We start from the raw sequence: 27680 nt of genomic DNA, 5'->3' as shown, positions 1-27680 counted from the left end.
GTTATTGTTTTCCAATGGAGCCAGTATAGCAACACTCTCTGCTCATCGTGTGTTTTTGGCTTCAAATTTCAGAGACTTAAAGTTCCATTGTTGTTTGCTGGCTATTCTCAAACCACATCTTTAGATGTATTAACGTGTTTTTCTGCCTTCAGTCTCAATATAAAAAGTGATGTCAATGTTGTAATTAAAGAGTCCGTTAACTGACTGAGACGAGTCCATCTTGCTGATGTGCTTGCCTCCCCATACGAATTTCTGTCTTGTGACGAGTCGTGACACCGTGGCCATTGCAGGAGTGTGTCTGTGAGAGTGTGTCCCAAGTAACACCTCTAAGGCTAAATTTATCCTGCATTGATTTAGTAACATGCTGTGTGCATACCAGTGTCTCAGAGGAGCTCATTTTCTTATTTCACATCAAATACGACCTTTAATGGTCACCAGATGCTGACTACAAGAAAAATCTTAATGAAGAACTCCATCTCTCAAAATGCCAAGTCAGTATCGTTGTATATTAAGTTTACTTATTTATGTGAATGTCCTTGTGGTGATTTTGAGAGTTGTTCTATTAAAGAATTATTAAAGCTAAAAGAGAAATGGCCTTAAAGCAAGGTTATGTAACTTTTGCTGAACTGCAGCCACTGTGACTATACAAGTAGCAACTGTATGATAATCTCACATCAAATTTCCTTTAATTTCCCAAAGCTGTCTTGAGTCAGGCACTTTAAAGAGAGAGAGATGACATGTGACCTGACAGAGAGAGTGGGATGGTGCTGGATACAATAAGCGTGTCTCCTGCTGATGTACAGTGAATTTACTTTCTTTACTCTGTCATTAAACTATTAAAAATCTGAGTCATAGGGTAGCAGTAGCACTGACTCTGTGATGTCAGTAACATCAGTAACATCAACAACAAATATCTATCTAAAGCTGCAAACATTAGCCACCATAAGCTACCACACCAAAAAGGCTGTAGTGGCAAAGTGAACTGAACTGAGCAGTGGTGTGTTTATTTCTTATGAATTCAACTTTTTATTTTTAAGAGGATAAATACAATATTTCTTCTTTTAAAATTTACAGTCGCAGTTTAAAAAGCTTGTGTAACTTCTAAGCTGGATGGCGACAGGCACTTATTCCTATCACTTAACTCGCAGACAGCAAGCATTATAACTTTGTATTTAAACCCTCCACAATGCAATGCTTCACTGCGGTATCAGGGAACCGAATGTAGCGCTCAGTTTTACCTTTCATGCATTTTAAATATGTATGTATTGTTGTGGAAAAACACTTGACAAAAACACAAGCTTGTTGATGATGAGAAGTGTGAGGTAAACATCCCCCGTGCTCTGTCTCTCACACCCACACACACACTGTCGCTCTTTGTCTCTCTCAGACAGCCCAGTGATCCACAAAACATTGTGACAGCCTAGTTCCACTCATGCTGACAGCCCTCTCTCCCCCTCTCACACATACACACATATATATACACAGCAATTAGTGTAGCTACTTGACAGTGGGACTTAGGGAGTCCCTGTCAATCCATTATATACCGTACACATTAAGTGCACATTTACATGTGCTTATGTGCACTTGGTGGCATAATCCTGTTAGCTCCATGGTGACAATGTAATCATTTATTCATGTATATTTATGTGGCTATTGGTGACCCTGAAAGACAAATTAACATGTTTTTCCTGACAATGATTTTAAAATGGTACATTCTGCATGATTTCGTTTTCCTTTTGACATTACTGCTTTAAAACAAAATCTTCTGCATGTTGATACTCCTGTTACAGAATATTAAGCCAATTTTAAGCTATAATGGTGATGTATGAAGCTTATTTTTGGCTTCAGCTGCAGATCATCATACAGCTGGTTTCAATATAACCACAGACCATGCTAGTTAGTTAAAACAGATACAGTCATTAAATTCAACTGGAAATAGATGGCACGGCTCCTGTTTTCTAACATTTTTACGAGAAGAAACAGACTGTGAAAAAGCTGCTACTTTTGCCTCCAATCTATCTGCACCATGTTACATTAATGCTAAGAAATTTCAGGAGTAATAGGGTGTTTTACTGGGAGCAAAGATCATTACATTTTACTATATTCTGCTACTGCACAGCCTTTGAAATCCATAGCACATCCTTATTACCGTCAGAATTTTACCTTTGTTTTTTATGCCTTTGACAGTTTGATTAAAATACATAGCTAACAATGATTTTTAATCTCTTTGGGACACCTGCCATTAGGAAACAGGAGACAATGAATCTGCCATTATCACCACCAATCAATCTTGGCTCAGTCACAAAGCTCCACACTTGTTGCATCTCAAATCTGTGTGAGGGATTTTTTTTCTGCTGTGGCAAAACTGGATCAGATGCTGCTAAACAAAAAGTGGCTGCTCAAAATGTGATTATGAAAAGTGGTTTTATCTGTGGATACAAGCAATACATTCTTAAAATAGTCATCCACTGGTTTGTTTTCTTTTCAAAGATAAAATTCCCTGCCAGCTCCTTGCATGCTGTTACAAGGCCCCAGCATTAGCTAGACACTAAGAGCACCAAGGTACTGCCTGTCTGGCTACATCCCAGTTCTCACAGTGGTCAACAGCACCATCTCCAGGTCCAAATAGTAACATACTGGTATTTTACAGGTACTTTACAAACTCAATAACAAGGCAACACAAAAGACACAATACAGAAATTTGCTGATTTAATTCTGGAACATCCTGATCTAATCTGTGCCACATATTAAAACACAATGGATGAGGTCCAATCATACTGAGCACTTCCTCTCTTCATCTAAAAACTACAAGACAAAAAGACTGTGTGTACTTCTGCCAACACAGTCGGAATAAAGTCTGAATAAATCTACTAGGTCCATATCAAATTGTGACAAAAAGTGAACTATCTTCACCATATACTTCACTACTACACCTCAGGAAATGTACACTTAAAGATATGTATACATGTTTCACTTACATCAGCTGTTAAACATTTGAACCCAACATCTTAATGCCGATCAGCACTTCATTCATTCAGTAGCCATTAAAGCTGCTTTTTCACCACAGTGGCAAATTTTGAAAGAACTGGTCTGTCATGTCTAAAATGGAAATGAGCTCTCCAGTATCCCCACTGTGTTTGATTAGCCCTGCTTGCCTCTCTTTTAGCTTCAGCTAAACACATGAAGTTTGATGGTGTTACATAAACCTGCTAAAAATATGAGCCCCTGGTCATAAAACCAGCACTCCAATCTTCTTTTTTAAAATGGTGTGAAAAATACCATGTATATCAATCTTTGTAACGTGAACAACCTTTTGAAAATCATTTGTAAATCCACATCACACACAAGTTTCAGACATCCTAATGAGTGACAGACACAAACAGAATGGGGTGAATACGTGATTTCCCTTCCAGTTCACTGACAGAGATTAAAAATAAAACAAACAAATAAAAGCATATTACCCCAAAAATAAGCTGCTGCAAGCTAGTTTCTTCCCCTCTGCCACAGAGAAACTCATTATCCATCCCCCTGAGCAGACAGCTCCCTCTAGTGGCTCAAAATTGCACCTGATAGGAGGACACAATACACACACCCACACACACAATATGGCCCTGTTTGTGTGTGCACTAACCAAGTTGTAGTGAAGTCTCGGTGTGGTAGTATCCGTCTTGTTGCTTCTTCTTCAACATGGAACAAAGATCCACCCGCTCCACCGTCTGGTCTCCGAAAAATCTGAGACAGAGACAAAGTGAGCAATGAGGACTGTTGACGCCCCCAGCTGATAGTTCAGGCTGATGTTAGCCATGAAAGCCACTACACAGCCATGATCACTAAAATTAAAACTGACAACCAAAATTTAACTTCATGGTGCAGTATACTTGGCCAGTGTGTCTGCTGTCATCTTAAAACTGTAAAACTGGAAATGAAATATTATGCAATGTGATAGTGCTCAAATAAAACTAAAACACGTTTGAAATTCAAAGAAAGATTTAAGGTCATGAGCAATTTTAAAGCTTTGAGTCACAAAACAGAGAATTGGATTTGAGAAAAAACATAAGTACTTCTTTCCTTTACTATGTATATATTGACTGAAATGTTGTGCGTACAACTATAGAAAGCCTGCAGTGTGGAACATTACACCACGTCCCACTGCATTTAATGTAGAGTACTAACCCTTGAAAATTCATCAGTGTATTTGGTTGCCCAAATACTTTGTACTACTTATATAAAAAAACAAGCACCTACTTGTTAGTATAGCTGGAGTAAAGGGCTGGGTCCACGCGCTTTATACCCTGAGAGACACAGGGAAAATCCTGTTTATGTCATGTTCATCACACTTTTTAGGACATGCACATTAATTCATGACACACACACACACACACACACACACACACACACACACACACATACAGACTGGGGTAGGAAAAAAATACTGCCTGGCAGGCACCAGCCAGGATAAGATGTCAGATGTCAGGAGTCCAAGGAAAAAAAAAAACATAAATGCTGTCCCTCCTCTGTCTCCCCCCTCCAGACCACTGCTCATCTCTGCTTATCTTTCTGTCCTCTGTCCTCTGTCCCCCCAACCTCTTATTTATATCTTTTTCAGTTCCATAACCATTCCCCAAATCACTCCAGTGTTTCCTCTCTCCCTCCCTCATACCTTAACTGAATCCATCCTGATGTAATAGCTGGCTCTTAGCCTGACATCATAAACTATGAAATTACATACACTCAATTTTCTTTTAAAATACCACAGCAGGCGTGTTATTCCCACCAGTAGTTTTGGCTGGTGCAATAATTTGGCATCTAACTACTGTATGACACATTTTACAGCCAGTGAGAGATGAGGGGAATAAAAAGGATGTAAGAGGGGTAACACTGCAGCTGTTTGGCATTTCTCTCAAAGTCAGTTTGTTACAACCTGTGGAGGTACACATTGTATTTCCCTTTACATGGGAAAGGTGGGACTCTGCAGTCTGCACTAGTCTTAGTACAAATTAATTAATGAGGTAAGATATGCTAAGGAATTAAACTTGTCTTTAAAAAGCAGGAGCATGCTTGGTATGCTAACATATTTAGCATCATCAACACTTTTTTCATGACCTAACTCTATTGATACTGTGTGTGAAAGCGCACATGTGCATACCTGAGATCGTAGTTTTGATGCTCTGGACAGCTTCATAATGGTGAGGTGGGGTTCAAACCCACGGCTGTCTCCTTGCAGAAGACCCTGCTCCTCGAAACGGCTCCGCAACAACTCTGAAACACACATACACACAAAGTTTTCAAAACACAAAAAGTAGCTATTTATAAAAAAGGCCAAATGGGAAGGATGTAACACATCCATCATGCAAAATGTCACCATATAGAGACAGGAGGATGTGACAGGGGACATTGGATGGATTCAAACCCACAACACTATCAATATCATGTGCATTCACCTCTATTTTCTCTCTTGTAAAAGCCGTAATGGAAGACACAAATAGTCAGACGCAGATGGCTGAGATTGTGTGTCAGAGGATGGAAAAAGGCTTTTTGCTGGAGTATCAACTGACCATGCGGACAAAGACAAATACAAGAACAAGGGCACAAACACACAGACAACCTCCAAGGACACACGCACACACATATACGGACAAAGACGCACACACCAACTGATGAAGTTTAGAGGGAAACCATAGAGGTATTTTTAGAAGAGGAGCTGTACAGGGAGAGAAAGGTTAGTATATAATCAATAACAGTGGTGGGGAGAGCAGATGAGAGGACAGGAGAGTCTGACTTCCTGTCTTGTCCTTATTTTACTCCTCAAACAACAACAACATGTCGACTTTGTGATCTTTTCTTGTAGACGTTTTGTTTTTCGTGTCAGAGGTTTGTGAAAGAAGGGACCATTCTTCATAAAGGTTCCTTGTTAACATCTAACTTGTGCAAGGTTGTTACAAAGAGCTTAAGTCCACATCTACAGTACAGTACAATACTGTCGACACCAACACTTTGGTTGTGGTACTAGTATTAAGACTACTTTATTCCAAGGCAACAATTGTTACTCATTTCACAACATTTAATCATCGCAATACTTGGTAACACTCTCAAAAGACTAGAAGAACAACACATTAAATTAAACATATTTAGTAGTTTCAAGCATAGTGTATATGGATAATTGTGTTTCATTAATTTCACAGCAACAACAGCACACTCAAACTCACATATATTGCCAGTGACTTGTTGCCAACTCAAGAGGGTACTCAGATCATACAGAAATGCTGCTGTAATTTTGCTGGTTTGGGCTGTTTTAAAGCCAAACTACTGCTTCCATACTTCATTTAAAGCCAAAATGTATTTCCTAAACGTCAAGATTAAATGAGTACTCGAGCAAAACTGTTTCTATTAATAATTTCTCAACACACACAGGCTCACTGCAGCACATACTTGATCACTGAAGGGTTAGGGGGTTGGTTGTATCTGACTGAGCTAATTATGGAGGGTCTGCCTCTTATGTCTGAAGAGAGGCACAGAAAGTTTGATGGAGAAGCATAAATCCAATTAGACGCTGCAAATGACATGTCTTTAAGTAGGAGGACACACCCACCTCCCCTGCAACCCTCTCTGGCAATTTGGCATGAAAAGTCAATCACATTGTCTGCACCTGATTACTGACAGATAATTTCCACCTGATGACTTAAAATCTTTCAAACAGAGAGACAGAACAAGGTCAAAACAAAAAAACAAAACCTCTTTTAAATTCTAACAACAAATGTTTTTATGTGGAACCTTGGACCTCAAAGCTCTGTTTCTCTAAAAGATTAATTTAAAAGCCGAGATGAAATTTCTTTTTGGGATTTGTCTCAGCTTGGGCATCACTAATATGCCAAATGTAGTATTTGTTTGGATCTGAGCAGTTAATACACTGGGTGAGCAGCTAGAAAATCCACACCAAAGCAGAATCTAAACATGCTGCTCCAGCACTGTGTTTTCAGACAATTTAATATATATTCATGAAAACCTTTTAACTCTCACAGAGCTCGACGCAAAGAACCATCACTCTGTGGATCACATGCAATAATAATGTTAATAAAGTCCCTGATTTCCTGTTGTGGGTGTGCACAAATGCAAAAAAATCACAGCATATTTCCAATTCAGCTGATATTTTAGAGCGGAAATGGTCCGTATTAAGCAAATGCAAGCTCATTTACTCTGTCTGCATGTAAGAGCGTGTGTGTTTGTGTGTTGGTGTGTGCAGAATCCTCTTAGAAAATTGTTGGCTTAATGTTCTTGCCAAAGGCCACAACACAAAAACATACATGCGAATGCTTTTGCATACACCATACATTTGTCCTTTTACATGTTGTTAAGGGAGAAATGTAAGAAGACAGAGAGTGGTATCACACATATACATATACACACACACACACACACACACACACACACAGAGTCTGGCTCCACCATCCCCCCTAGGGGCTTACTCATATGATGCATTTCCTAACCCCTTACCCTAACCCTGACCCTAACACTAAGTGTAACCTGAACTCTAAAACCAACTCCTCAAAAAGCAGTCTCTACCTATGGGAACCTCAATTTTTGTTAAGTAAGAGGATGTAGTTAAACTAAATAACAAGACCTACAGCTTATATACACCAGCAAATGGTATGTTCTTACCTTATTTTATCTTAAAGTAAAGACTCAAACTGGGGCCTGGCCTAGTTAAGCCACATTTTCACACTTGTATATTTGTTTCTTATTTAAAGAATTCTGCTGTTCAAACCTGATCTCCAGGTCGCTTCAGGACAAAAGTCAGGATAAGACCACCTATGAACTTTGAAAGTAAGAGCGTGAGCGTTAACCCCTCAGCCTAAAGCTGTCTTATCTGTGACCTCCCACAGCAAAGCCCCCACGAAAGCAAGCACCCACCCTGCTCAAATGTCCTTAAGAAAGACACTAAACCCTCCAACCAGCTGCTGGCATCCTCAGCTGACCCCAGGTTCAGACCTCCCTCCACAGGGACACAAAAAGACAAGCACTGTATCACGGTAACATTCAGTAATGCGATTTATCTTCTAGCAAGAAACAGCATGATAACCACTTACAGAAACAAAATGTAATTTCGTCTTCCCAGCCTATACATCAATGTGACAGACTTACAGAGATGTTGGATGATGACAGCGGAGTGAGAAGCTAAACCTTTGCCACTGACCTGCGAGGCTATCCAGTGTGTGTCTGTGCTGTCCGGGGGCCAGCCCAACAAACACCACCTCCTTCCTGAAATGACCGATGCCTGAGAAGGGCAGCACCAGATCACGCCCACCCAGCAGCTCAGCCAATGACGGCTCAACCTGGGTCAGCACGGCCGCCGCTCTAAGAGGAAATATACACAACACACACACTGACACACACACGCCAATTCACAACTTAATCCTCTGTCTCCCTCCCTCTCATATTACATAACGAGAGAATCTAGTGATTACTAATGACACAATTTTCTACTTGATGTAGATTAAACATCGGTGTTATCACATAACATGGCTCCATCATTTCCAGTGCTCTCTTATGAAATGCTAAACTGATAACCTCACTCTGAAATATTGATTTTCTGCACCATGTTTTTGACCTCAATCTGGGTAATATTTACTTCAGTGTTCCGAAAATCATATAAACTGGTGTAATTGTTCTGCATTGTTAGCGTTGGTTTTACTGTAACAAATAAAAACAGTCTGATGTTTAATTCTAGTGGGACAACAAGCATAAATAATTCAGCAGTAGACACTAATTGAAAGGACCATTAACAAGACAAAGGGTGATATATGAAGTTTATGTCAGAATGAGGGAGTATATACTGACCAAAGTGTTTGATTGCCAACTTAAATAAAAGGCTCAGTCTACAAAAACTCTAACCTCACTTACTGTCCTTCCTAAAAGCCTCTTCAACAGTATTTTCAAGGCTCATTACTGGAATCTAAAGCTGTAAAATGTATGGTCCTATCTGCAGTTTTCCTGGAAGTGCTGAGAGGAAGAGATAAAACAGAGCTGCATCTAATGTGGCATGCTGGTAATTAGTCACTGCAGAACGCTGTATCCCTGTCTTCAAGCACTAACTTTAGTCTGAACATTCAATACTGCAACAAGACCTTGTTTAATCTGATCTGTGATGTTAGTTTAATGTACAGCACCACAGTCGCTGTAGAAAGATGATGTACAGCTCAGGTCTGTATATGTGTGCATCTACACAAAAAAGCTGATCAGTGTTCATCTGCATCTACATGCGTAACTGTGTACATTAGGAGAGATACAAATCAATAATGCAATATGTATTTATAAGGTGATATGGCAATTTCATTGATACACTGGCACTAATATTGGAATTTGTTTTGTTTTAACATTTGAACGTTGAACTGTACCTTCTGTATAGGCCAGCCTTTGCCAGCTAATGGGCTGTTTGACATTTAAGTAATGACTCATGTCAATGTTGCAATGTTTCTGTATCACATACAGTATGGATCCAATTCAGTGCAATTTGACACACCCTATTTCATTTCAGCTGTGAATCAGTAAAACTCTTTCAGTTTCACAATTCCTGCTTTTTGAAAAAAATGATGATTATGCCAATTACGGGATACATTTACTGCTTCAGTTGCACAGATAATGTTATATACTGCATAACTGTCTGTGATGTAATACCATTGTTATCATGTGCAAAATATTGTGACAGTATGATATCACAATCTACTCTGACATTTCCAGGCCTGTTGACCTTTTCACAGCGGACAGCAGACATTTTAAAATATCATAACAGGAAAAGCACTGGTGTGATTAATAACATTAATGATGGCGGATTCAATTTACAGGAGCCAGTTCCAGGGTCCTGGTGTTGGTTCAGTGGTGGCACAGCAAATAGTGGACTGGTGTGTACACAAATAGACTGCATATCTGCTGAGTTTGTAGTATGTTTGTGTAGATGCTGGCATGTACATCCACTCACAGGTCTATTTGCTCCTGATTAGCGAGATGGGTGACCAACAGCGTGATGTGGAGAGTTGGGACGGGGATCATGGCTTTGGCCAATAGGGGCTCCTGCTGAAGCACTGCCTCTTGGACCTCAGTCACAGCTGAGCTTATCTGTCATTGGACAAATTTACTTTCAATCACCAGCAGTTACAACAAGGCCAATACCTCACACACAGTGACTGCTCATTCCTTCTGTCTGTCTGTCTGTCTCTCTCTCTCTCTCTCTCTTCCCTCCAAGAACTAGCTTGGTGTCAATGAGCAGATGAAAGAAGGTGAGAGGAAGAAATGGGACAGAAGAGAAAACTGGGGCAGCGTCTGCAGTTCGACATTACAGATGAGGCATCAACACATCATGACTATGAGGTAAATCAATGTGTCTTCAGAGGAGCTCTTTGGTCAATAAGCATTAGGATTTCTGTGTCACCGGCCATCAGGTAAAAGAATTCAAGGGGTCTCTGAAACAGCTTCTCTCATCTTCTCTACCACCGCTAACCAGTGAGGTGACGATGAGGTCGACCATTATAATATCAGAAAGTGGTAGCAGCTAAAACAAGGATTGACTTTATTAGCTTCAAGAATAGCCTTAATACCAGAGAGTAAGCAACTGGTCAGCTGAGGGTAGCAATACTACTGTCACTCTCATTGCAGCATGAAAAAATAAATTTTCTAATACTGCCAACTGTTGTCCAAAGTATAGTGTGAACTGAGACAATTAAGCAATCAGTCAATGAGTGAATCAATTGAGAATAAGTTGGCAAAATGTTTGATAGAGGTATCTGTAATTCTGTAATAAACAGGGTAAAAGGTGCACAGACTCCTGCATGATCCTTAAAGTGAACAGGATATTAATTCCTTACCTCTGTGTTAGTAATGGGGATGGAGACAAAGTAGTTGGGTCGTTTGCTCTCTTTCTTTTTTTTCTTCTTGTCTCCATCCTCCTCACTGTCCACTCGCCCTCCACTGTCTCCTCTCTTCCTCTTTCTCTTCTTCTGGGTTGATTCTGTGTTGGAGACTAGAGAGGATGGGTGTTAACTGAAACTGAGACCATGCTCAGGTGGTCTATGATACAGACAGCTGGCCACTGCGTCAGCTGCAGCACATCTTTGGTAGTAACTTTACCTTCTAATATTCTAAAAATCTCAACTCTTAATTCAAAGAATAACTAAAAAATAATAATATTAATGATGTACATACATCCTAGCTCCTTCCATGCGGTGGGGCTGGTCAGAGCAAATGGAAGCTCGGACATGAAATTGTCCTGAGTATCGGCCGGCTGGAGCTTTTTCTTCATCAGCTTCTTCCTCTCCCTCCTCATCTTCCTCTTTGTCTTCTTCTCATTTGGTCCTGTAGAAGCTGTAAGGAAAAAAAATACTTACAATACAACAAACACACATACTGTGTATGTATGAAAATGGATATAGAGACTCATTACAGGAGAGCGCTCATATACATGGGGCACATGCATAGACTATTGGGCATGGTTCAGGAATACAGTAAACCTTCTTCTGCTCAGCTCAATGGCCGGTACCTTTTAATACTGACTGGTATGTTCACCCGAAACATTAAAAAAAAACATTAAAAAGACAAGGTGCTGCAATGGTACACTGCATCACTGCATATATCAATCCACTGTGCACGGGATTGATTTATTGAGAATCTTAATAATTTTTGCATTTAAGTGTAGTTAGTTGTTCACTGACAGTGTTGATATTGACAATATCATGATTACATGTACCTACACGTAGAAAGGCTGCTTAAGCACAGGTTGCATGTATGATAGTAAATCTATGTTCACTGATCGAAGATTATAAGAATGTTAAACCACTGTCTGTTAAGGGGCAAGCTGACACTGAAGTCATGACCAGCTTACAGACTTTTTCATCTGACTATGAACATTTCAGGCCATGTAAAAGATGTGTTTTTCACTCTCTAATGTTTATCAAGCACATTTTGTTTGCCACATAAGCAGCATGTGTCAATTTGCATGCTGATTTTTAAATTAAGCGGAAACGCTGTCCATCCAGTGCAAAGTGGCACCGTGTCAGCTGGATTTTTCCAGCATACCTAATCAAAAGGGTTCAGCAGGTACTGTTTTTGGCAATTTTGGCAAACTCACACAATCTCAGGCAGTCAGTTCTACTCACTAGACACAGTGGAGGCTCCAGTGTCAGCAGCACCTTGCTGGACTTCCATGCTGACTACATCCACCTGGCCTGGGCTCATCATTATCTTCAATTCTTCTGTCCCACTCTCCTCTCCAACCACACCTTCACCACCATCACCTCCCTCGTCCTCATCACCATCTGAGGAAACCGCAGTTGTCTCTTTGCCATAGGAGATACTGGCTGGCTGCATATCACACACTGCTAGCTGATACAGATAGCTCTGTGGTAGGGCCTAAATCAGAGAGAGGGACAAGGTCACAATATTATACTTTAGTAAACTGAGGTGAGAGCAGCATGAGTTTTTTTTTTTTTTTTTCTTTCATGTCATTACTTTAAGTCCGGACCGGTGTGCAGATGGCTTAATCGTGTTGACTTTTTGACAGTGACTGGTGGATATGTGATGCAGTTTGCGGACTGATAGTCCGGACAGTTCATTGGCAGCAAAAATCCTCTGTAGACAAACACTTTCTGAACACGTCGACCTGAGGCTCAACAGGACGCGGCCAAGGAGCATGACATACGAGTGACAAACTTTAGCTAACGCACAAACTGACGTTAACGGCTGGCGAGTTAAGCAGACATTACAGTTAACCTAACAGCAAAATATGAGACTTCAGCTATCTTCAGGACAGTTGCCGCTGAGGCGCCTCTAGAGACAGACTTTCCGTGTAGCTATCACCTGTTGAAATGAATCAAACTGCCATGCTGCACAACATCTGGTGAGCTAGCCAACTGTTAGCTAAGTATCTCTAACGGAGTTGTGCTGCTGATTAGCAAAAGTAACCGGAATATCATTTTTTGATTGCTTGGTCTTATGTTGTTGGTGCAGAAAGCTCGTCGGTGACAGCCTTTCTCAGAAAAAATCCAAACAAATAACGGAGAATAGTATTTAAGTACACGCGCTGATTTGGAGTACTAACCGGAAGCAGCTTATGTTTGTAAACAATGTCGAACTTCCGGCCTGATTTTTCAGAGCAAAATGTTTCGTCGCCTTTCAAATTAAAAGCACATGGCACGTAAAGAGTGTGTGTGTGTGTGTGTGTGTGTGTGTGTGTGTGTGTGTATACATACATATATATATATATATATATATATATATATATATATATATATATATATATATATATATATATATATATATATATATATATAAAAATATATAAAAGTGATTAACTTAAAGAATTCAATTAAGTATGTTAAGTATAAATTTGTTAAATAAATTAAAGCATTTGGTTACACTTAATTACTTACACACATTAAACACTGAATATGATAACATTCAAAGTTTATTGAAAGTGACATTGTAATCACACATCTTATATGCTTTCTGAGACATTCATTTATAAGCAGCTACAGCAAAATGTGCATTAAAGTAAGTAGTATTAATTATCTTCATTTATATTTTCACTTGATTTGTGTATCTATTCATTGGTTTGGCATACCTAAATTAATACATGAAGTTGGCTGGTCACTGTAATTGTGGCTTCTGTACTGTACATTCAAGTCTTACTACACTATATATAGAAACAGAGACAGCAATGTTATCCTAATGGTATTGTTTCTTTAAAACAAGCAAAACAAACTTTGCAGGATTCATTATTGGTTTATGGAGCAAACAGCAACACAGCTCCGCTGCACATAATCAGTGATACACAGTCATGTTTACTTTTGGGCTTATTTCAAACCAGCCCTTTCCATAAGCTCATATGCACTACATTTTTTACTCACACATTTTATGTTTATACCAATGTTTAACATAGTGGCATCCATAAATCAAGATCAATTAAAGGTTTGTTTTCTCTGTGTTTCTTGCTTCAAGCAGGTTATACAATCCATTACAGTTTATTTCACTTGTTAATAGAAATAATTTCAATCATTATTACCATCATCACCACAGATACTATTATTACTTATACATCATTCTATTTGTCCAAAAACGACTCAGTATACCCTCATTCCCTGTGTTACCACCTTGAGCAGTAGAGGCATTACCACTCCCACCACTCTCATCAACTGTACCCACACTGGCATCGTTACTTCTCTGCCTACGGTGCTTCAGTAGTTCTTGTCGTATGTCAGCAACAGCCATATCATTTTGTTCACACCTCAGTAATCCATGTTTTGTCTCATGGTAGAAAACATTGACATTCAACACAACATTAGCTTTAGAAGTCCATGTTCTCATAGAGGTTGTGTGCTTGACTTCATGTGAATGGTGCATTAACACCAGAATGACAGGTTTATTATCTGTGAACACTTAAAGAAAAGAAGGAGTATGAGATAATTAGAATGGAAAGTTTTGACCTCAAAATGGTAAGTTAGTATCAAAAATGATAATTAAAACAAAACTGAATAAATTACATTCAATTTCCTGTTCAATATGAATGGGCTGAAAAATCTTTCTTACCTTTTTCATCAGCCAATGCTGCATCTGCATCTGTCCCAACACGTGAAGTGATTGGACAGAAGACAATGATAATCTGGTGATCCTCACTGCTTTTAGTAAAATGAACCTCATCCTGAGAGTGTTTCTTCACTTGGTCCATCAGCTGTTCATGGGCTCCAAAGGTTGTACCTTTGATAACCATCTTGTACTTCACTGTGGCAATAGAAAGAAAAACAGTTGTGCAGCTGACAAAGATGTTCACGTTTACAAGAACAGAGTAAACCTAACAGTAAAATAAAAATGATTCTTTCAATGTCGTTCCTGAATATCTAGAGAAAACTTTTAGAAATCTTTAAATAGGATTCTTTAATAAACAAGGAAGTCAAGTTCACTGTGCCAGTTCATTGATAAATCCAAGCTTATGAGACAGTGACAATGTCTCTTAAGACCCAGTCAGTTAGACTGTCTCTACTACTTCTACTACTGGTACCACTGCTACTGTACTCACAGAGGTCATCCTGTGCACAACAACCTAACTTTTAACTGCTGAGTGTTTAATTATCATAGACCTTACCTTCGTGAAAACCCTTTGGAGATGGTATGGGGACGAGGACTCCTAATGAGAAAAATGGCAAACACCATCAATGGCAGGCTTTTAACCTTTTTAGCAATCAAGAGTCATATTCCTCTGCCAATTAGTCCAGTTGCAGTTAATCAGCATGTGAATTCTCAAGTTATGGCTGAAAATGTGTTTTGCGCAGTCAGAATATATCATGTTCACCATGACCTGGACTTTGGTCATCAAAATCTAACCAGTTCATCCTTGAATCAAAGTGAATGTCTGTACCAAATTTTATTAAATTTCCTCAAGGTGTTACTGAGATATCAAGTTCATGACAGAGGTCGACCGATTAATCAGGCCAATTTTTAAAAAAATAATCAGCATTCTACTGCTGACAGACCACTGTGGATGTTAGCTTTTGGAAAAGCGGTCAGGCTTAAATTCTTATCTTTCAAATAAATATATGTTTATATTTGTTATATTTGTAATATGTTTGATTGGTTCAGATATGAAATGTCAGTAACGTGAACAACCTAAGCTACTTTGTAACTGTACTGATAGTGAACTTTCAACCAGCTGTAGCTTACAGGTAGGGACCGGTACTGAAACCTGGCAACAGGTCCCGGGGCTAAGTTATTAGACCAATTCTGTTTTTGGGACTGGAGAATTCCTCTCTCTCTTGAAGGCTGTGTGCAGGGTGGAGTAACTTCTTTCACATACACGCTGCAGCAGTGCCATGTTCCGACACGCTGCTCTTAGTAACAATGGTAGTGAAAACGTTCAAAAGTGTGATTACACTTTACTGTAGTTGATGTTCACAATGCTCGTCATAAGTGCAATAAATCATTTGCATGACAGATTTGTTGTGTTGTTCAATAAATGTTTAAGTTTAGCAATTTTGTGTATAGGTGTATTTATCAGATGGAAGTAAAAAAAGAAAACCAAAAAACATATCAGGCAAAGAAAAATCAACATCATATATCAGCTGGCCCTGATTTCTGAAGATCTGCATTGGCATTGGCCATAGGAAAACCCATATCGGATGACCTCTAATTCATAAAGATGGGATGGATGGACAGACAGACAGAAAAACAATCTGATGTTAAATTGACTTGCAATTTAACATAATGTTAAAAAACATTAGCATGAGAAAACCTGATATGAAAGTGTAAAGCAAGAAAGTTAGATTACTTTGTGGTCTTATGTCACCAGTTTGGCTACCATAGAGCACAGTTTGACCACTGGTGTCTGTGATACCTGCCTGTGACAAAGAGCCTGTCACACAGCACTGCACAATGCACTCAGCAACTCCAACTACATAAAAATAAACTTGAACCATACAAAATTGATTCACTTAACACCTATATCATTTCTGCTTGCATAAGGATACGTTAAATTGGTGCATGGTGAAGAGATATTTTCCCTGCAACCAGACAGCTTTGTGCAGTCATCTGCTGAATGTGGATTTGAACTTAAGCATCCATCCTATTCACCTGACGTGGCACCCTCAGACTACTACCTCCTCCCCAAGATGAAGAAGGAGCTCAGACATCACCATTTTGACAGTGATGATGATCTTGAACCACTTTCTCAGACAGTGCTGACTTATAATTTTCAATTACCCGAAACAGAAATGCCATGTAAGTTATTAACTTAAGTCAATTTTATCTATATACTGCCAATTCACTGTACATATAGAGCAGGTCTAGACCGTACTCTTCATCTTATAATCAAAGAGTTGAGCTGCATGTACATGTAACAAGAGATCAAGTCATTTCCTTCCACAGATTTATCAATCACCCCTCATAGATGGCTAGATATTCTCACAGCAGCAGGTTTTGAGAGTTACATTCACTTAATATGGCAGTATGATACAGCTGAAAGCTTTTGGGGAAAAAACTGGTAGGTAAAGCTTGAGTTTTTAACATTTTATAGCAGATATGTGTTTCCAAGGTTAAGCATGAACCTCCACACTCAGGCATCTTCATTATACTATACTACACTTTACTAAAATACACTTTGTGTGCATCAACAACTGACCATCTTGATGAAAAAAACTGTAAAATAACCTGTGCATTCACTAATTTGTTAGTTTTGAATCTGGTTTGATATTCCAACAAATACTGACTTTTTATCTCTAAATTAGAAATATTCTCTAAAATATTTGTTTAGGCTTCTCATAATAATGATGATGTTTCTTGGGCACTTAAGATGATATGATACAAAAATAAAACAAAAACTGCATTATAACCTTCAGGTTTTGGGTTTGCCTGGTTTTTTTTGCTGATGTTCTCCAGTAAATCAATATGAGCATCAAGGAAAGTCTGCACGTCATCCAGTTGGTTCTTCACGCTCTTTAGGACATGGAAGTATTCAACCAAGACCCCATTGTCAGTTAGAGCAGCTGGAGGGAGAGTAATAGATTGTGTGTGTTAGAATTTGGATAACAGTATTGTTACATATACAGTTACAATAGAGTTACAGTCCAAACAAAAAATGAAACTCAAACCACATACAAGAGTGAAAGTAACAGTTAAAAATGCTGTACATACCACTCAAACATTCCTGTGTGAGGAACCCTTTCAATCCCTCTAGGAGATCATTGATTGGCCTCTGAAACAGAAATAATGTGACATAGAATGATACTAAAGGAGCATTTTACATAGCATTTACTTAGCTTCTATCCATGTTATTTATCTCTCTTTAGCTCTTTCTCTAATCTGACCTGCACATTTCAGCTTGTTAGCTCACCTGTTTGTGTATTATTGTGTAGATTTCCCTCCTAAATTTGAACGGTTTCCCAGGAAACAGCTCACGAAGGTCCTCCCGAGTCAGTGACCGGATATCTGAGTCAGTGGTCAAACCTTCCTCTGAGGGAACAGGTGTGATGTTGAGACACAGTTTGATTCAAATCACATTTCATTTTCAGAGATTTAAGTGGCACTACTTATTAACTAAATTAAGCAATATTAACCGAGAGGGTGTGCTTTAACACCATAACTTCAGTTATGCTTGCTGACCGCATCACTGTCATGCTCAAATGACGTTAAAAGACACCCTCGAGTGTAATCTTGCGATTACACAACTATTACCAACAAAGTAAAATGTGTATGGCGGAGTATTATTTTTAGTGATGAGTAAGGTGTGCTGTCATGCTGATTTGAGCACATTCTAAATGTCTTGTGGACCAATCAGATTGTTCGGTCGGAACTACTTGTTGTATAACACGCGTTTTATGTGAATGTTCATGTTTTACTGGTTGGTCAATCATTCTTCCTAAAACAAACAAACAAACAAACAAACAAAAAACAGGTCACTTACGCCGAAGAACATGGACTGCCTCTGTGCTGAAATGCCGTATTTCCCCCATTAAAACAGACATGACTTCACCTAGAGAGAAAGAAAACACAAAACATTAAAACATATATTGGACTGACGTAATTTGCGAGAGATCTAGAGACAAACCATCTGCATATGACAAACTGGAAGGTAGTGGGAGGAAGGAGACCCACCTTTGAACGGATCAGAGCACACGATACTTGCCTGATTTGATGTTTGGTTTGTTGTAAGGTGTCAGTTACAGGAGGTGTGCCTCTTGTTTGCTGTCGGTTATTTTTTAACGAAATAGTAAATATTCTAGGTCGTATTTTCACCCCAAACTCACAAATGCACACGCAGTCTCACGTTTACAGACAACAGAAAGTGAAACTTAAGGAAACGTCGTGACGTCACCGTCACTTCTAACAATACGTTTCAGCCCATACAGCCTAAAATCAAGATGCACAGTAAACTCTAGTGCTCACACTTTATCTATAACAAAAGAGTACACACATTACTCCACATTACACTCACACAGTAAAACACAGTCACATATTGGCGTTAATGGGAGAGCAGTGCAATGTTTTCCAATCTGAACCAGTCTCTGCAGCTCCAGTTGAGTTACTCTGTGTTAAGTACCTTGCACAGTCACACAAGGTTAATAGTTGTTTTGGAAGAGGAAACTGTTTTCTTCTTCTCTATTTCCTGGCAGACTGAATAAAATGACCCTCCCCCCCAGACACAGCATAAAAGTGGCATCACGTTTCAACCAACACAGCATGTTCACATGTATAGTGAATCCAGCAGGGAGCAGCACTGTACAACTTTTATTGCATTGCAACATTTTAACCTGCTCCACTAAGTTAGAAACACATGTGCTGCCCATTTGTAAAATTATGTATCAACCTGTGGATGCAATGAGAGGCCACTGCAGGACACAGCAATCTTCTGCTTTAAAGACCAAATCATCATCTAACATGAGAAAACAAATATCTAAGGTACAATGGTTACAAGTATGTTTTGCAATTGTATATTAATTTGGGTGTTGTATATGAATATGTGCTGGAGGATAAGAGGATGTGAATGGGCATTACCGAAGCCTACCTAAACTCCAACTGCTGTTAAGCATTATCATATATAAATAAAATTAAAAAGGAAAAAAAGAAATAAAAACATTTTGGGCCGCATAGGCTGGAGCCAGCACTGATCACACTGACATTACATCATATTTTTATGTACATTTATTGGCATATTTTCCTGTCCATAACAGTAAAATCAAGATTATAATTGAGAGCACTGTAATGCACAAAGAATCTGGTGGGTACAATGGCACAATGTAGAATCTTACCATCAGACCATATAAAATTGACTCATCTACCACCTATATCTAAGAAATTTCTGCTTGCATAAGAATATATTAAATTGGTGCAGAGTGGACAGATGTTTTCCCTGCAACCAGAAGGCCACAGTCAGTGATAGAATAGCCAGAGGACTAAATTATAAAGAATAACATGGAAAGGTCTCTGGTATATACACAATCTAAGGACATTGCCTTGGTCCACAGACTGACACTCTGCTGTACTCTGTGTGTGTTTAGACTGTGCATGTATTTATCTGTTTTTCACCAAGTGACACACACTCTCCTAACACTCAGTAGATGTAGTGTGGAGAGAAAGAAAGAAACTAAAGGGAGAGATCTTGAAAGCAGCAGTTTTTTCATTTGTTAAGTCCGACGTCGTTCGCTGGTTTGTCTGCAGGCGCTGGAGGCAGAGGTTCCTCTCTGAGCCCTTTTGGCAGGCACTGACAGCAGGTGAAGTGTTATTGTCTCCTGTGTCAGACGTTCTGCGGGGGGCCAGACAGCTCCTGGTGGTTCCACTTAGTCTCCGTCATGTATGACGTTCGAGTAAAAGACAGATCTCTCTGTGTAACATAGCGCTCTCTATGTGATGATATGCAAAGTCTGTTCAAGACAGTGAAAATGTGTGACTTGCTCCTCCGTCGCAGAGATGCTTTTGATATTAGATTCAGTCTTTGAAGCTTCTTCAGTGGCATCTTTGAACAAAACACACACATTAATTATGTCACTGGAGGGATTAAAACTTTATTTGCAAAGAGTACAACTGAAGTACTTTGATATTTTCAGTCTTTTTTGACTTGAATGAATGAATGAATAAATAAAAAGAGGTTACTCAACCACACACTTAACTACCAAGCCTGTTCAGCACAATTTCTTATAAGCAGTGGCAAACTTTGGCCAGAAGATGGTAATCAGGTATCAGGAGTCCATCTGTTTGATCCAGCACATGCAGGAATCTTAATAGAGAAGTTTCAAGGCCGATTTGGCCTCCAGCCTAACTGTTAGATCAAGTCTGCAGTGCGTCAGCAGATTTTAGGGATGGAGCCAAACATTAACACAAACAGATGTCTCAGTCTTACTTACTGGTCTCATTTCTGAGTATCAAGATTATATCAAACATGTTTCTGAGTAGGTAAGTCAAGATGTATTTATTGAGTACTTTTTAAAACAGAAGTCTTTCACAATAAAAGCATGCAGCAGTTGGGCACTATAGAAACAAACATCAGAGCAATGAAGATGATGAAAACAGTGGTCCATTGAAATGTTCTCAAAATAAAAGTCTGAGTGAAATCAGGATGAGCTCTCTGTTAAAAGTATTTGACTGATACTAAAGGTCACAAATACAGCAGAGTTGTAATATCCATGAAAAACCAGACGTACGTGCGTATGTGTGTATGTGTGTATGTGTGTGTGTGTGTGTGTGTTTGTATATGTATGGTTTTCAGCATTTTTTTCATGTCTTGTTTGTCTATTTGTCTTTTGTCTGTATTTGAAATGAAGCACTTTTTTAATTAATGATGTTCTGAATCCTTTTTGTAGATGTGCTCCACAATAAATGCAGGCCTACCTGAAATGAAATACAGCAAAGACAGAGGCTGTGAAGAGCCTGAAAAGGAATCAATAAGATCTTATAAATCAATTCTAAAACATACTGGGAGCCTGTGTAAAGAGGGTAAAACAGGTGTGAAGTGGTTATGTCTGATTCTTGTTAAAAGCCTGGCAGCGGACTTCTGTACAGTCTAGAGTTAATCGATAGATTTTTGTTTCAGACTAGCAATAAAAGACGTTGTTATAATCAAGACATAAAAACTAGAGGATAAAAAACATTTTCTGTGTTTTTACAACATAAACAGATAGAAATTTAAAACTATTTCTAAAAGAAATGTGTGTGTGCAATCTGCCTTCACTTCTCGATCCAAGCTCTGGGAACATCCAGTAGTCTCTGGGTGGCCCACAGAAAAACTTTAAATTTCTACTGTATGTGGCCACAACTCAGAAATGTACCCAGGAGCTTCCCTGCAGAGCCTGAGTTAATCATTAAAACTGTCAAGACTCACATTCGGTCAAGTCTGCCAAGTCTCTTGTGAAGTGACATAAATAGCAGCATACATCAGAGAGCACAGATCTTCTAGAAAAACCGCTCTCATTTTAAACCAGTTTGTTTGCTCAGTTAATATTACACCAGCTGCCTGCTCCATCATCTCTTCTGTACTGTTCAGGGTGGATGCTGAAACACAAAGGCGAATACAAAGCAAACTAACACTGGTAGAAATGTTTGCAGGTGAGCTTAGACGTCTATGATATGATCAGAAATATCAGACTCTTGTTTGGTTTGGACGGAGTCATGATAACAGGATTATATGCATTGTGAAACCCCTTGTGTGCACTTCAGTTACTTTATTCAATAGCAGTGAAGTGAAAGCAGTAGTGTCTTGGCAAATAATGTCGGTGTTTTTCTGTGTCAATCCGCAACATCTCCAGCCTTTTAGCAACACCAAATAAAATGACAAAGTGCAGTAAATTAATGTTTACCTAATGATATTCCCTCAGGGAGGTGGGGTCGACTTGCAAGACTATGAAACAATAGGAATTAAAGGAATATGGGATCAAATTGAACCATACCAGTTGCTATATTGGAGAAATTCGTAATTTTGTTGTTGTTTTATTGCACAATATCCACATAATTTGGAAAACTAATGAAAGAAAACATTGAAATTCCACTGCAACAATCACTGAAATTCAAATTATTATCAAAAATGTGTCCGTTTTTGCTATTCTCTACAGAAATTGCCTTGTAATTTCCTCGCCCAGCTGCCACTAAAAGAAAAAAATTCCATTGAACAGTTCAGTTCTTTTAATAACTGTGCACTGTGTTGACCTTTGGATAGAATAGATACAGAAAGACAATGTCAAGTGGGGAGAAGAAATTCTGGTGCATTTAGTTCTTTGGTATGAATGGCAATGAGATAAGAAAAGAAGAGAAACTGCTGTAAAACACAGAACCAATGATGCAACTCATGCTCCTTCACACCAGGAGTCTGATCTCTCCCTCTTAACACGCTCAATTATCGCAAAATGTGATTTTCTCTCATCTGGGTAGAAGCAACATGTTAGATTAAAAGTCAAGGCTTTGTAGACACAAATTCTCGCACACACACTTGCACATGCTCACACACACACACTCTCACAGTCACAGACATTGCCCTCAGTTATTATGCATTCATAAATCAAAAGGTTGTGACGGGAATTAATCTAAAACGATGGCGAGTGTAAGTCACCGGATGCAAATATGACAGCTTTATTAGAAAACTAGATTGCTTGAATTTGTCTGAATTAATGTGACACTTTTTTTTTGATTAAATAGACCCCCCCCCCCTCTTCCCCTCACTTACTGAGTGGGACTGAAGAGGGAGGTGAGTTAGGCAACAGCAGAAAAACAGAGGTGGCTCATTCGCACTCAGTTAGGTACCTGTTGTTATCTATTCACGGGGTAATACACAACACAGCAATACTTTTTAATTATGTTTAACTATGTAGAATGAGCATGGATTTCATTCTGAATAAACCCAAACCACAGACTGCCTATGATCGAGAGAAAATGAGAAAAAAACTGAGAGTGAATTGTTTTTCATATTAAGTTCTTAACACGCTCATTTGACTGCCTCACAGCTCTTCACCTAAAGTCAAACTCACCGTCAGGGGCTTCAAGTACGAGGACGCTTCAAAATGTTCGTGGAAAAAGGACAGTTGGATTTTTGCGTTGCACCATGCATTTAAGGGTTCATGTTAGAACATGTTATGACACGTGAGTACGAGAACATACAGGTGCACTGAGATCAAAATCACTGCATATGATTTTTAGCTATGTACTTTTTCCACAAACTTTTTGAAGCCCCCTCGTATATGGGCCAATATTGGTGAGAATACTCGTTTTACGGCTGAAATGAGTAGTCAATTAATCAATTAGTCTATTGACAGAAAATGAATGAATCATTTCAATTAATTTTTCAAGGAGTCTATAGTCATGCTAGAGGCTCTGCAAATCTGTTGTCACATTGGTGCTTTCTGCTAAATGCTAAATGCTAACATGCTGATGTTTAGCAGATGGTCTATCATGTTCACCATCTTAGTTTAACATGTTAAGCATGCTAACATTTGCTAATTATCAATGAACACAAAGTACAGCCGATGCTGATGGGATTGAAGTTACATTTTAGAGGTATTTACTCATGAAGCAAACTACTGGAACAAATTTTAAATTTGTCTTAATGGTTGGCAGCCACACTCCTAGCTTGGCAAAAAAAAGTTAAACATTTGGTTCACCCTCACTGAATCACCTTGCTGCCTTTCTCTGTCTTTTACAATAAGCTGAAAAATAAATATTTTTGAGTCTTGGGCCATTAGTTTGACAAAGCAAGCGATCCTAAGATGTCACCTTGGGCTGTGGAAAATGTGATAGACATTTTCCACAATTTTAGACATTTTATAGTTTAAAAATCATTTGATTGATTTAAAAAGAAATCTACAGAATATCTATTTATGAGAATGCTTGTTAGTCGTTAGACTAACAAATGATTCCTTACATATGTACTGAGATAAAAATATTTGGCTTGACTCCAGACTAATTTATACAGTAGAGATTTCAAAATAAAAGCCTGCCATACAATGAATACATGATTTGTGTCCCACCTCATCCCCCAACTAGGTCTGCTAGCTTTTACATAAACCTCTTGTGCACCAAGTTGATGGAAAAACACAGAATATCAAACTGTTCAGTCTGTAGTTCTTCCTTTTTATCTTACTGCACATTCTCTCTCTCTCTCTCTCTCTCTCTCTCGCTGTCTCTCTCTCGCTCATGCTTTTCCCTATTCTCTTGGTGCTCACTTACCCTGCAACATCCTCTATTTTTCTCTGATTTAAAGTTATGGGGAAAGAATGAAAATGAGGAATTTTTAAGATCAAGAGTTAAATAACTTCTACCCTACCTGTCAGTGCAACTTTATCTCTTTTAAAACAAATGCAATCTGTAAATGATTCCCTCTCCAAAATGCATTTATGTAAAATATAAGAATGCAGAAGGACCAGATGGGAATTTTAAAAATTAAATAGGAGATGTAAGTCAGGGGTAACGTGATATATTTATTGAAGAGGCAGGTTTTTGGGTTATAGTGGAAAACAGGGAGTGACTCTGCTGATCTGACTACAGTAAAGCCATTCCACCTTTTAGAGTGGAGGAGGTGGGGGTGAGAAAGGGAGGGGGGGAGGCGATAACCAGCCTGCCGCAGGGAGAGGAAAGCTAAGTGGCAGGTAATGACAGAATGCAGATCACAGGCCGACGTGCACAACTAGACTGTGGCCTGGAGGTTTGAGCACCGGAGTTTTGTATTCGATACAAACGGCCTCATAGAGCCAGCAGTGGGACTGCGGGATGTGTGTGTGTGTGTGTGTGTGTGCATCTCTGTATGTGTGTGTGTGTTGGAGGGAGAAATCTGGATGTAAGGGCTAAAGAGTGCTTTGGGAGTCGAGCCAGGAGGGATGTTGCAGCAGCCCAGGCGGGGTGACTAAAGCATGAAAGGAGGGTTGGGTAGAGTCCCTTGCGAGGGAGGGGGGGTAGGGGCTTGGTACAGTGGATGGTGTAGACTGCAAAACCTGCAGCAGCACATCTATGATAAACGGCGGCACAGTACATCCTTAGAACAAAAATCTGTGCATAGGTGCAGGTAGAAAACGACCATGAAACAACCACCAAAATACAAGCACCTCCTGCGCCAGCCTCATATTTTCTACAGCTTATAGCTGCAGCCCTCACATCAGTCAAATGTCTCTCCAGTGAATAAAATCCTCCTGCCTTCAAAAATCCAGCATTGGTAGACATACTGAATATTTCAGGCTGTCAGCTGTGCACATTTTGAAACCACATTGGAGCTACAACATGAGCCACATCTTCGTTTACTTCAAGTAAAAGAAATTAAAAGCAACATTAGAGTTACAAGACTTTGTGTAGCTGCCATTAAATGTCTCATAGCACCAAGTTAAATGTGGGATTGTTACAAAACATCTGTAACGTTAGAAAATGAAATAATTTTTCCTCTCTCTCTGCAGTCTCAAATGGTGTGGGAGCTTCAACTGATCACTTACTCTCTTGTTGGATTCTGCTGTGCAGCTGCTTTGAGTTTTGGTGTGTGAGTGTTCATCCATGCGTGTGTATGTGTGTGTGTGTGTGTGTCCATTCTCCCTCTGCTGTCTTCACAGCAGGAGCCAAGCTTCTTAAAGAAAACACAGAACATTGAGCGATAGTGAGATTTAGTTTGTGTGCATGAATGTAAGTCACAGTGTTTGTGCTTCTCTACTGTAAGTCCATGAGTACAGTATTTGTGTTTACGTTTTGTACCTTTGCATGCCTGTAGGTGTGTGTGTGTGTGTGCATGTGTGTGCACCTCATTGTGTTTTTGCATGGGTCTGCGTGGGCTGTGTGTGCATGACAGTCATGGGAGTGCGATTCCTTTGATCACAACAGCAGCATGGAGAAACAGATTACCTTTCACTGCTGCGATGACAGAGAAGTGCTCTCAGGTTGACAAACCTCACCGGCAAATTTAATATCCTCCTCATTTCACTGACAAACACTGGGCCACAGGACTTGTATGTGAAGTCAGATTGAATTTGTTTGTGAATTTAATGCTAGATAATGTGACGGTATCTGTCTTATTATTCCATTTCCTGAAAATAGAGAACACAGCGTTGTGCTGAGCTGCAGAGGGCTGTGTTATGCTTTTAAACTGATTGCACCACTGTGCCAAAGTCAGCTGTGAGAAGATTAAAATGGATCTCCAAAGTCTTGATATAGCACAAGAATTGTTGGCGGGAAATTATAATCTAAAGCCAAGATGCTGCTTATACGATACTACCAAAGCGTTGCCAGGTTCTTCAAATTAAAATAACATGCTGCACAACAGGAACAGAGCTAAGATATGGGCCAGTTGGAGCAAAGAAAACAAAGAATTTTATAGACATTACTTTTCTGTGCTTCTTCTCAGTGTATGTGCAGCACAGTGTCTGCCATGCTTGCTTTGATGGCACAGACAACAGTCGCTGTTAAATCCATTTTGCATTCCTATGCTGTGCTGTGTTTTACTAGAAAGCCCTTAATTCTGCTGTCTTAAAATATAGTGGAATATACACCCTCCTCCCACCCACATGCACTCACACACACATACAAATGAACGCACACATTAGCAGAAGTTCTGCCCACTCTGAAAATAGTATCCTCTGTATTATCTTCAGTGTCAGGCTCCCTTAAAATGTTAGCTTTCCCCTCACAGGTCTGTCTCTTTAAAGACATAGTTTGACATTTTGACAGGCATTCTTATTTGCTTTCATACTGAGAGTTAGATGAGAAGGTTGTTACCAGTCTCATATCTGTACAACAAATATAGAGCTAGAGCTTGAAGCCAGTTATCGTAGCTTAGCATAAAGACTAGAAAAGGGGAAACAGCTAGCCTGGGCTTTGTTTGAAAGGACCAAAATCTGCCTGTCAGGCACCTCCACAACTCACTACTTAACACATTATATTTGGTTTAATATGTACAGCATCCTGGAGTCTTTTCATCAGTTTGCCAGTCAACCAGCTGAGTCAATTTGCGAACTTAAGAGATGCTAGTAGATGGATTTTGTCACTTCTGGACAGAGCTAGGCAAGTTGTTTTCCGCTGTTTCCCGTCTTTATGCTAAGCTTCATATTTAGTATACAGACATGAGAGTAGCATTGATCCCATGTAACTCTCAGCAAGTAAGCATATTATTCCCCAGAATGTCCAGGTATTCCTTTAATAATTGATAGAGATTGTCTGGCTTTGTTGGCACGAAGGTGACACCTCTCATTCACAACCTCATA

The 27680-nt window shown here is 39.3% G+C and overlaps 2 protein-coding genes across 4 annotated transcripts; both read right to left on the bottom strand.

The window, feature by feature from the left end:
• Window positions 1–1613: 1613 nt before the first annotated feature.
• LOC108888639 (A-kinase anchor protein 7) lies at window positions 1614–13095 on the bottom strand. The gene is made up of 9 exons (XM_018684712.2): window positions 12496–13095; window positions 12144–12396; window positions 11194–11352; window positions 10857–11011; window positions 9974–10110; window positions 8192–8352; window positions 5147–5259; window positions 4246–4292; window positions 1614–3732 (listed from the first exon to the last, which is right to left on the bottom strand). Exons 1-9 carry the CDS (start codon window positions 12676–12678, stop codon window positions 3627–3629), a joined length of 1314 nt encoding a protein of 437 aa, XP_018540228.1. The 5' UTR covers window positions 12679–13095; the 3' UTR covers window positions 1614–3626.
• A 337-nt stretch (window positions 13096–13432) lies between these two features.
• LOC108888638 (uncharacterized) lies at window positions 13433–19093 on the bottom strand. Of its 3 annotated transcripts, none has more exons than XM_018684710.2 (8): window positions 18965–19093; window positions 18434–18502; window positions 17864–17982; window positions 17665–17725; window positions 17364–17516; window positions 15125–15166; window positions 14572–14763; window positions 13433–14420 (listed from the first exon to the last, which is right to left on the bottom strand). In XM_018684710.2, the coding sequence occupies exons 2-8, from the start codon at window positions 18492–18494 to the stop codon at window positions 14071–14073; spliced, it is 978 nt and encodes a 325-aa protein (XP_018540226.1). In that variant the 5' UTR covers window positions 18495–18502; window positions 18965–19093; the 3' UTR covers window positions 13433–14070. The 3 variants fall into 3 exon arrangements, with proteins under 3 accessions (XP_018540226.1, XP_018540225.1, XP_018540224.1); XM_018684709.2 differs by lacking the exon at window positions 18965–19093 and adding an exon at window positions 18656–18879; XM_018684708.2 differs by lacking the exon at window positions 18965–19093 and adding an exon at window positions 18625–18878.
• Between the last annotated feature and the right edge of the window lie 8587 nt (window positions 19094–27680).

This window comes from Lates calcarifer, unplaced genomic scaffold (assembly GCF_001640805.2).
Source record: "Lates calcarifer isolate ASB-BC8 unplaced genomic scaffold, TLL_Latcal_v3 _unitig_139_quiver_964, whole genome shotgun sequence".
In the NCBI taxonomy this organism is placed as follows: domain Eukaryota; kingdom Metazoa; phylum Chordata; class Actinopteri; family Centropomidae; genus Lates; species Lates calcarifer.
The sequence above is the reverse complement of the archived record's forward strand: the minus strand, read 5'-3'. Positions and strand labels throughout refer to the sequence as shown.